We start from the raw sequence: 11796 nt of genomic DNA on the forward strand, positions 1-11796 counted from the left end.
CTGTGGGTCTCTGTGTGTTTGTATGTGTGTGTGTGTGTGTGTGTGTGTGTGTGTGTGTGTGTGTGTGTGTGTGTGTGTGAGAAGAGAGAGATGTTTGAGAAGTTGAGATATGTGTGGGTATATGAAAGTCAATACGAGTGTCTTTGGTTTAAAGTGTGCTAAAAGTAAAGTTAAAAGTGTGTTTGATAGTCATTTGTGGAACCCTGATAAATACCTCACAGCGCTGGACACCTGCAACCAAAAGCTTGATTTTACTTGCCAGATTAGTGAAGTGTGCAATGCCTATGTATACTTTTCTCTTTTTCAAATGTACTCATCTGACACTCTAATAAGTGAACTGTTTTGAAATACTTTTTGACCTGGCTCAATGCTTCTAAGCAGACTTTACACACAGTAGCTGTAATACCACGTTTTAGCCATTAGAGGTCATTCTAAGCAAATGCTTAAATAGATAACATGCCTCCAACAATCTCTGGTACTGTAGTGACTGTACTGCTGCATGAGAAGCCATAAGAGGCAATAACTTCCCATGTAGCAATGCAACATATAGCCTGTTGGTGAACCAAAATTAAGAGATAAGAATGCTAATATATATCTATGACATTGTTACATGATTAACATGATTATTTTGAAATTAGAAAAACAATCCTATCTATGGAGGATTTTTCTAAGGTACAAATTGCAGCTACAGTAAATGTAGCTTTTGCCATATCATAGAATTTTAGAGTAGAACATTTGAATCCACTGATTTCCAAGTTTAACCTAACAGCAAGCACCCTGCCTGAGTCCTTGAGGAAGTAAATGAATCCCTACCAGCTCCAGGAGTGGCCATATGTTTTAACCTTTAAATATCTCCTTCAGAGATCAATATACTATCACAAGATCACCATCCCTGCCAAGTATCATCAGTCATCTTTGGCATGCATTTGGTCATAGCCACAAACTTTGTGCCAAACCCTTTTTCTAAATGAGGCCTAGAAATCCTCCTGAGGGTCATTCATTTCTCCAAGCCCACCAGACCACCCCATCGCTTTAATCAACTCTACAGTAGTGAGGCAGGCCACTCAGAGTGACAGTCAACACAGTAACGGCTGTCCCTGCGGAGAGCACCATGACCAGGCCTTGACAGAGGATCAGACCTTGCTGCATTATTTCTTTTGAATTACTGTCCTGGACCATAGTGTAAAAGCCACTAGGGGAATATGCCTGCGATTCAGAGCTATGATTAAGGAGGGCCATCACAGACCATCAGCATCCTGATTTATGGCTATATCTGGGTCACCACTGTGTTTAGCTAATATAAAAGGAAAACCTGCTGTATACATAGTGTTTGTATGAGATTCCTTCTACTTATTATGGAAGAGCAGCTTGATATAGAGCAGTTCAAGCAGATAACTGAGGTCCACATGTACAGCAGGAATAAAATCAACTCGCTGATAAAAGTAGTAGTAGATAAATGGGCCCACTATAAAATCAATTATCATAATACAATAAATGTATTAAATGTGTCTGAGAGTCACTGGTGCAGAGACAAATTTAAAACTTGTAGATGCTAAGACAGAGGATGAATTCAGGCCATCTGAGTTAATTTGATAGTCTGTGTTAGTGCTCAAACTGTCAATTGTCAGAGGAAAACAATTAGTTAATCAAACCAGTTAATCACAATCATGATTTTTGGCTTTGCTAAATTATAATATAGTATTTTGATATTTTATAAGCTAAACAAAAAATTAATTAAGGATAAGGAGGATAAGAACAGTCATTTGTTGCTGCTCCAGTCTGTGTAACCTGTAGGCCACTCTGCCACACATCAATAAAGAGACGTGACCGTCTGGATGACCCTGATGAAAAGATCCTGTTAACAAGCACAAGTGCCTCAGTGCTGTGAGAGCAGAGCAGAGAGCAAAGACATACGTAGATTGTGTCACCACTATAATTGGGGCCCATGTTGTAAAAATAAAATGACTAGGATGTGGGTTGTTATTCCTCAAAGAAATACTGTATGTCAGGCATTTGTTAGCTAACCTAGAAGAAAGTAAGTGACTTTACATTAAGTTCTATTTGTAGAAAAGCTGACTGTTCCCAGTATTAGCTACAGCCTTCAACCATTCAGATTCTGATGGATTCTTTTAAAAGAGCTACTAGCTGAATAAATCTTATAAGTGATGCTTTAACTCTAAAATGTGCTGCATACCTTTTTTGATAGCTTGGTCTCCATATGTGACCTTCCTTTGCAGTAGTGATACGATGCAGGGATAAGCTACTTTACTCAAGACAATCAACCCTGCAGGTAAAGATTTCTGCACGGCAGAGACAAAGTGAAAGAACGAGCAACAGAGAAACAAAAAGAGTGCTGTACCACACAAAATATTTGAGGCAACAAATTCAACTTGGCATGAGGCCTTACATCCTGTGTATGCACAGACAGGGCGACGAGCTCTCACACCCTCCACTGAATAAAACCAAAACAAGACTTCACATCAGAAACTCTTTCCACCCACTTTGTCACCTACTCGTCCATCTTAAGTCAGTACATGACGGCATCACCGGCATAGAGGAATGTGAACACACACACAAAAAGTGAATAAAAAGGAGCTACTCTGTGATTCTTCAGTTGTCAGAGTGAATACCTAGACTCACTAGCTGAGAGCATCTGGCCAGACTATGTAAACAGGAAGCATAGTTTCCTTTAACAGCTACTACTAAAGTGCTCTTTAGTACAGCACATATACTGACTGCTGCTTTGCTCATCCAGCTATCCAGCCACTACATACAGTAAGTACGCCTCTACAGGTCTGCATATATGCAACAATTTCCTCCCTTTAAAGCTGCCCCCTATAATAATTAAAAAGGAAGAATTTTACTTTAATTGTTTACTTTTCTTCAAATACAGAATGTACAACTCAGTAAGTGACTCCAAGAGAAGATGTCTGGACATGGTGCATTTGAGTACATGCGTGCAGCCAAAGAAAGTAATTGCAATACTAATAGCACAGTAAGAGCAAAAGAGTTTTTCCAGCTGAGAAAAAGTAGGAGCTCTAATGCCAACTCAACACACCTAATGTTTTCAAGTCAGTGGGGAAATCTCTTCTATGATAAATTTCTCCCATTTGTAATGTTTAATGTTGATGTGCAATGTGGTGCATCTAAGAAAAATGTATGATAAATTATATTTACCATTAATACTTTTGATATGTTATCATCTTCTAATATCAAAGCTCCATTGTATCTGCAGTGGTAATTCTAACATATTTGACCACTTATCCAGTGGAATAAAGAAAAAGCAACTATTAAATGTTTCCTGAAGGACAAGGTACAAAACACATACAGGTCCTGTAGGTATGTTTTAACATGCTGAAGTGTATCTAGATTTTTCTGTTAACTGTCTTTCCTACATACACTAGCTGAAGAATGTTCTCCCATCTTCTTGATCTTTTGAAGTTACTGGTTTGTCTGATGCTACCTCAAAGCCAAACTCACTTACTTCTGAATATCAAAACAGACTGATTTTATCAGAAAAAAACCTTACATGATCAAAGAGCTCATGAAAGATAGTAAAAACACTAATGAGCTCTGCAAAGAGAATGACTCATTAAACAGGAAAAGTTACAGCTATGATTTTTTTTTCTAGTCTTCATGTGAGCGAGGCATTGTCAGCTTACTTGGCTCACTGTTGCACACATACTTAGATGCACAAGCAATCACACACACATACAAGGTAAACACAGCAAGCTGTTCTCAGTGTGTGTAAGATGGTAAGAAAATACAGGGCGTCTGCTGATACACACAGTAAGTCTGGCTCAGAAGCAGCTTAGTACTACAATCAATGGCATTTCTATATAAACTTTGATTAACAGAAATGAATAGTATGCAACTGGACAGGAAAACGTTTCATGGTGATTCATTGCATTCACTGCACAACACAGTTTACATGTTTACAATTTTGTTTGTCTCTATGTATGTAAAAAGATAGTGTGTATACAGAATATGTGACCCAATATATTACCCAGAAGCTCCATGGCATCGTCCTCGTCCTCCATCTCTTCCTCTGCGACGGAGGGGGCAGAGCTATGGACCGAATCAAAGGAGTCCTGGGACAACATCGCGGCCAGGAGTTTCTTGTGATGCTGCTGCTGCTCCCTTAGCCCTTTGCTCTTTGTTTCCATCTTTAGGCTGAGGAGGCAAACAGAAGAGGAGTCAGAAGAGCAGGAAGTAAAAGCTCAAAGACTTTTCCACTCCCGTACAAAATTGGATCACTATTTACTGACACGTATTAACATGAGATTACGTCACATACATCAGTTGTTGCTGATCTTCCATACACAGCCACTAACTTGTACTTGAACGTTGAATGTTTTATGCATGTGAAGCTATCACCATCCAGAGTCACACGCTTTCAGCTACTGAGAAATATACCTACAAAAATAGCATTTTTTATAATAACTGTGCTCTTATAGTAATTACATCCTCTCATCCTAATCTGTCAGGTTTGTATCTAAGCAGGTCAGGCTTTCCAGCAAATACAAAATGTTGCATTTGCCTCAGTGGTGTGCAGATGTGTGACTACATTTAAAGTGTGTTTCACCACTTGTTACCTGTTGGCAGCTATTCCATGGTTGTTACGGACAAAATACCACACAATCAGCAGGGAGAAGATAAGATGGGTTAATTGCTCTGAGGTGAGCAACAGCAAAATAGTTGTAGCACTAACTACAAACCATTAGCACCAATATTTAGTGGACTTGGGGTTAAAAAGAGGGCCTGAGCCGAAGAGGTTTTATAAGCATGTAGATGGATATGAGGTGTTGAAAGCATCCCCTGTAGTCAGAAGGAGAGTCAATAATCGAATCCAAAGTACTAAACAAAGATGGAATGGTTGACATGCAGGAGGAGAAATTAGTAATTGTTTTAATCATTGAAGTAAAGCAAAGGGAGAAGCAGACGTGCAAGATTGCAATTTTTATAAAAATCATAAAATGTTTATACAAAATCTGATTAACTTAATGTTGCTAAAATCTAATAATGAAGAATACTGCTCTTTTTTATTAAGTTTGTGTTCTTTTTACATTTAATTTACATGTGATCTTTGTCTACTATTTATTTTATCATGAAGGCTTATGCTATCATTTATAATACATACATTACAGCCATTTATAAACATAAGCAACAGACTGCAGCTATGGAAATATACTATTTCTGCAGAATCCATCCCTATTTCAGCATTTGCATTTGTGCCCCTGCTTACTGCAGCACTCATAGCACCATATAGCTTAACAGTTCTCAGGCTGTTTAATTAAAAACAATACATGGATGGGAAGAAGTCAAATTCTTCTCTTCATATTTCTTCCCCAAAAGCTTTATTCATGTCTCAGGTGAAATTGTGTTACCTCTGTCAAAGCCTGGAACATAGAGAACGGCTGAAAAACTACCAAATAATGTCTCCTTCCTATACAGTTAAAGCTACAGATTCAATTATGAAGGCTGACTTATGCATTACCTCTATATTGCAGAAATTAACTTCCATATCTCACAGACTGAGGGCATGGATTAGAGCGGCGGAAGAGTATTAATTTGATGCTAATCTCAGTTTAATGACTTCTAGTTACAGATAATGGGGAAGGGTCATAAGATGACAGATATTTCTTCAAATTATCTGTATGGTATTTCTGTGATAATTCGATCTTCTAATATGGACAAGGAAAGGTGGTTGGTGTGATTCTGCACATGTGCCGTTTTCAACAACTGTTCTCTTTTCTTTATCTAACCATACTCTTAGTGAAAAAAGTTTTCCAGTAGTTGCAAACAACCATTTTAAACTGGAAGGTAAACTTTTACACACTGTTGCAGAGAAAGTGCGTTGAGGACAACAAATTTTATATTAAAATCAGTAAAGTATTAAAAAATAGAGTGTGTGGAGTAAGTTTTATTACTTTTATGTGTTGCACCATATTATGGGCTCATAGCTCCTATGAAAATCTCTGGCTCACCGGTGTCAGCAATTTTTTTTTACTAGTCATTAAAGACCACAAAATCAAAGCATGTGTAAGCCACAAAGCTGACTTTCCCTTGCTTTTTGTTTATCATGAGCTTTTCCTGTTATTATGTTCAATAAGGGATCAGTATCTGTTGGTGTTAAGAGAAAGAATATAAAGATATCATCGTTAAAAGAGAGAAGTACAGTGCATGGCACTGACATACATGGGATAAGGAAGTCCCGATCCACAGGACAGACTGTCAAAATAAGCCATTTCCTTGAATATACTTCTGCCACAGTTGCATCTGATTTCCCATGTGCCCCTTGCACTTATCCTTCTAGACTTGCAGACAATCATACAGAGAGCCACCTCCACCTGTCAGCTCTCCTTATGGTCCTCAGTGACAGGTGGGCTGGAATGAGGGACAGAAGCAAGAGGATCGAAAATGAAAACAAGTCAAGTAAACTTACCAAAGTCAGAGAAGGAAGATGGACTGGTTTGACAAATAAGGTCAGATACATGAGAAAATGTGAGGATTCTAGCCTGAAAGTGTATGAGCACCAGAGGGGATGGCCTATTAAGGCTCAGATGGGATTTTAAGCGAGGGCAGTGCTGGTCTTTGCCAGTTTTCCACTTGCTCAGAGTGAGTCGTTTTTATCTCATCTGAGACTAATTATAAACCTAACCAAATCCTACTTTTAACTGGATCTTAAATTCATTGGTTATGATACTTTACACTCAGGATTTTCAAAGTCTGACAGTCTGGGACCTTCTCAGACAAAATCGAGACAACAGCACCCTGCGTATTTTTAGCCTGTATTTGTTTACATTTGAGCAAATCGGCACCATTAAAAAGTAAGCCAAATTAATTAAGCTATTAGCAGATCCTGTTTGCAATGTACCCATGCATGTACAGACATCTAACACTGGATTACTTTGATACTGAAGACAACTTAAAAACCTGATGGTGAAGTTCTGGAGTTGTAAGAAGCATCTTTTTTTATGATTTTATGATGAGCGGATTTATGGAAGTTCATTCCCAATGCACATTGGGAATGATATCCTCTGAAAGTGTGAGTCACACTGATTCTAAAAATATATATCGTGCATGTGTGTGTTCACATTTACCTGAGTTATGACTTTGCCGGGCAAATTCCTGACCAATATGCACCTCCTGTTGTTTTGTTGTTAGAAAGCACTTGCCCCTTTTACCTCACCCACTAACCTCACATCTCTCCCTTCCTGACCCCCCCACCCCACCCCACCCCCTCCAGTGGCTTGGCCAGAAAGCAGCTCACAGGATATGAAAGTGATCTCAGTACCCAAACAGGATCTGAAGTGGGAGCAAGTTCCCAATAAATGCAATTCAGAGTTGATATAAATGATCAAATTAGCCAAATACTCATCCAGGTGATGAGAGAAGGAACTGTGAGCACCATTCCAAACACACAAGTTTCTCACACCCTTCATAGGTACACATGAAACATCTCATTTACACACAGAGCAGAGCTCATCAGTGAGCCCACACACATCCCTATCTCCCAGCTCAGACTTCTAACTAATAAGTGATTTCTCCCTATAATCCACCCATACAGTAACCTAATGAGATTAAGGCTGTGTGTATGTCAGCTCACATGATTTATGGTTTTATATCCGATCCTCCTCTAATTAGTCACATCAGCAGCTACAGTGCGAAACACACACATACACACACACACATACACATACACACAAAGTCACACACCCACACACACAGTAATAGTAACATCTAACAGGAAAGTCCAAAAGGTACCAGGCTATTTAGAACTTGGATAGTTTTGCAAACACATGTAATATTTAATCTAAATTTAAATAAAATTTGAAAAAAGCTTCCAGAGAGGGCGACAAGCGATTTAACAGTTCAGCGCATGACGCAGTTATATTGTCAAAGACAGGCCATTTTTAAAATAACAAACACAAAATTCCTTTGGCCTTGAGCGCACAGAAATGAGGTTAGCTTTAATTCGAAATTGGGTTGAAGCAGTATCATGGCAAGCATGTTTGATCGTGCCTTTGAAATGGGATTATCAAACCCATTCAGATGGGCATTCCTCAGGCAGCAGGAGCCACAGTTAGAAGTCTACTTCCTCATTTTTTAAAGAGCCAACAATTGCTTTGTGAACTTTCCTTAAGTTTTAAACTTTTTTGTCATTTCACACACACACACACACACACACCTACCTTCCAGCAGGGCTGCTGTCTCCACTCCAGCACACTTCAGTTTTAGCCCGAGGAATGGGGGGGTGCAGCATCTCAGCAGCTAGTGGGTCCGCGTCCTCTTCTTCCCGACCAACCCACTCCCCCACCACCCGAGGGCGCAGCACTGAGTTATAGCCTCCCAAGTTCTAAAAGAACAATACAGAAACAAGATGCAAGACAGACTGATGATGGCAGACAGAAAGATGAAGATTTAAATGAAAAAGGGCTCAGAGTGGAGTCAGAACTGCTATAAAACTTTAACACTATATACTTTTAACTCTAATATTGTGAAGTTATATTGGTTATAATTTCATTATAACAAATGTGTCTGTTCTTAAGAGAATAGAGTTTTAAAAACGCACCAGCAGTATTGTCTGAGATCTGTCTCCCTCCCAATCTGCTCCTAAAGCTAGCCAGCACACATTTACAACCCTGCTCAATACAAAAAGCAAAGATATGTCTGCTTGCCTTTCACTAAATCCAGGATAGTATCAAATGCTTTTGTCTCTGCATGATCGAAGTGGGTGTTTAGTATTCATTCCCTGCCCCGTCCCGCAGAAGAAGAAAAATCTCTGGGCTGAGAGCCAAGGACATTGGACATGTACTGCTGCACTGAGCAAAAAGTAAAGTCCCTGTCAAAACACATGCTGTGTTTCTCATCCAGACCCATCATTTCCAAATCGTTCTGCGCATCTCCAGCCTGGGCAGCCACTGCACTATTGTGTTGGGAGAGAATTTGGGCCATGCGAAGACAAAGACAGAGCTCAGACAAAGCTTTGCGTGTAAGATGCACACTAAAGCAGCAAGGGAGAGGGAGACGGGGGACATGCTTACTGAAGTATCACTCTCGCATATCACTCCCATGAGATAGCAGTTCATCAGAAAGAGCTGTGCCGCTCTGTCAACCAATTGAAAGTTATGAAACATGGCTTTTATTTGATGTAGCGTGAGCGATGCTGCAGTGATGAGTGACAGAACTCTATTTCCACATAACTGTAATGCCAGTGTGTATAGGATTTGAATAAAAACTCCAGTCTAGTTAATGTCTACCTGGTCGAGCTCATCTGAGATGGCAATGCCTGCAGAGAGAAGAAAATGGTTTAAAGCACAGAGAAGCATCTAATACAGTTCAAAACCCCAGCTTAGGCTGCTTCTGAGCTTAGTGGCGGGCTTGTAGGATTAGCTGCTCAATCCGGTTTCCTCTCAGGATTTACAGTGACATTTACAGAAAGGTCTTCACTTTAGTTCTGTATGTTAAGATGTATTAAACACAGCTCAGTGTGGTGTGAGCATGCCGAGCTGCAGCCACACTCACTGCGCGACAGACTCTCCAGGGCCTTGCCCAGCTTCTTGCTCTCCTGCAGAATGTGGTTGAGCTCGTCAAAGTCCCGGCTCTCCCTCCAATCCCAGGACGGGCACTCGATTGACCGCGGCACTGGACATCACAAACATAAACACAAATGTACAAATTTTTGTCAGACCTGTCTGAAAGCAGCATCTGTAAACAGCAACAATAAGTCTGACCAAACATTTTAAAAACAGAAACACACAACCATAGTGTGATATCTGGAAATCAAACATTTGTCCAAACAGGACTTTGTGAATTACTGCAGGATGGAGTGGGACGGAAACACTGGCAGAGAAGTCAAAGTGTCTCTTCTAGAAGCACAGAGCTCACTGGACGGAGGCCAGGGGACAGTGTCTGTCAGTCTCTTTGATTAACATTCAAAATAACTCAAACAGGACCAGGAAATGACCCACATATTGTACCAACATCCTGCCCACATCCGTCCCTCAGCTTCTATATGATGGTTAATTCATAAACTGTTGGATTCAGACATTATTTATAAAAGGAAAGAGGGATATTTTTTATAGGAGAGGGATTACTTGTAGTTCATCCATATCTAACATTCTTATGCTGCAACACAGCTGAATTTGCATGAAACATGAAAAACCAGTGGGTTATGAAGAGATGCCAAACAAATGTACTGGTTGTCTACTAGCCACTGTTCGCTGACTGAACAGACGTTAACTAGAATAAAATCCAAAGGGCTGTTGAATACATTTCATGCATGTTTGAAATAAACATGTATGATGACAGGTGCTGAGAGCAAGCATCACCCTTCTGTTTGCGCACGCACACGAATAAATAAACTTGAATGTGAATATTTGACAGCACTGCTGCGACAATCTGCTATCCTCTACCCTTGTTTACCCTGACTAAGCTGCTTGGCATTGTAACAACCATAAACAGAGAAAACGTCTCTGCTGGAAGTAATGAAATAATTTTTTTTTCTCCAGTCTATTTAGCAAAGAGTGCCTCTCTGTCCTCTCTCTGCTGGCCTCTGTGTGTTGTGCTGCTGCTGCAGCAAAGGCCTGTGCTGTATCTTAGCCTAGATTAAGGGTTAAGGATTCAATTCCCACTGGAGCCGACCAATAAAGCATCAGTCAAGTAGAAGTGATAGTCTTTGCCAAACTGTACACAGAAAGAAAGATCAAGCATATTAGTGGAACCTCCGTATATTTATGACAGCGTTTGTGTTGTTTTTGCTACATTGTACAATAATGATGAGCAGCAGTTCTTTTGATTTCAATTTTTCATGAGCTCTGCACACCAAAACACCTATTCATGTATTTTTAATGTGATTTGACTTTAAATGTAGCTTTGAAGGCTTCTTACTCTGAAGGTTAGCAGGAATGCTGCGAACGCTCATAACTTAAGTACACTTCGATGTGCTGAGTTTCGCTTACTTTCTTTTGACTTCTCCCTCTCACTTGTTTTCTTTCACTCACTTCATGCACTCATCCCGACACTCGTTTGCTCTTGATTGTGAGAAATGCTCCGGCTGCAGCCTAAAATAGACTTGGTCTGGCAGTGATGGAGCACAATGTTAAATTATTGAAGTAGTCTATGGCTGTGCTTGTTCCTCCATGTGACCTAGCCTCATTGTCTCAAGTGTCATACTTCATTCTAACATCATAGCTACAGTAATTTATTGCAGCACTAAAAAAGTAAAGTTACCGCCAGAAAGATCTTCTCATCAGCATCCATTCTGCATTAATGCAAGAACTTTGCGAACAATTCATCTTCAGAGTGTGTAGCAGTGCGGCAGCAAGTGTGTAAAAAGTGGCACTTTATAATGAACTCATCTGTACGGCTCTGGGAGGCTGGAAGGAGGACGCTGGACTGTACACTGTAACTTTAATTAGATATAATTATGTCAAATTAAGCATGGAGATTAAAGTCAATGGAGCGTGTAATTGGGATACAACAGGTATCAAAACTGTGCAGCTTCATATTCTAAAGTGGATTGTGTGTGTGTGTGTGTGTGTGTGTGTGTGTGTGTGTGTGTGTGTGCAATCAATGTAATCACAAAAAAAGTAGAAGACTTTGCGCAAAAAAAAAGAAACTTACAAGACTTGGATTCTGGTGAGGGAGGAGAGATACTCGAAACAGCCAGGTCGCTCTTGGATTTTTTCGGTTTCTTTGGGTGGATTTGCCATGGCTTCTCATAGTTGCTGTACTCCCTTCGAGTGTTTCTGCTTTCTGTTGGGAGAGATGGTCACAATTTCTGCTCAGAAT

The 11796-nt window shown here is 40.0% G+C and overlaps 1 protein-coding gene across 1 annotated transcript in view; it reads right to left on the minus strand.

The window, feature by feature from the left end:
- lg19h8orf34 (linkage group 19 C8orf34 homolog) overlaps positions 1–11796 on the minus strand; it is a 58370-nt gene that overhangs the window by 34345 nt on the left and 12229 nt on the right. Inside the window, exons 3-7 of the mRNA XM_044177290.1 lie at positions 11629–11760; positions 9529–9648; positions 9264–9292; positions 8196–8359; positions 4007–4173 (exon numbers count right to left, since the gene is read on the minus strand). Coding sequence (XP_044033225.1) covers positions 4007–4173; positions 8196–8359; positions 9264–9292; positions 9529–9648; positions 11629–11760 — 612 coding nt within the window. The remainder of the gene's footprint in view (positions 1–4006; positions 4174–8195; positions 8360–9263; positions 9293–9528; positions 9649–11628; positions 11761–11796) is intronic.

The sequence above is a fragment of the Siniperca chuatsi genome, linkage group LG19 (genome assembly GCF_020085105.1).
Source record: "Siniperca chuatsi isolate FFG_IHB_CAS linkage group LG19, ASM2008510v1, whole genome shotgun sequence".
Taxonomy (NCBI): Eukaryota; Metazoa; Chordata; class Actinopteri; order Centrarchiformes; family Sinipercidae; genus Siniperca; species Siniperca chuatsi.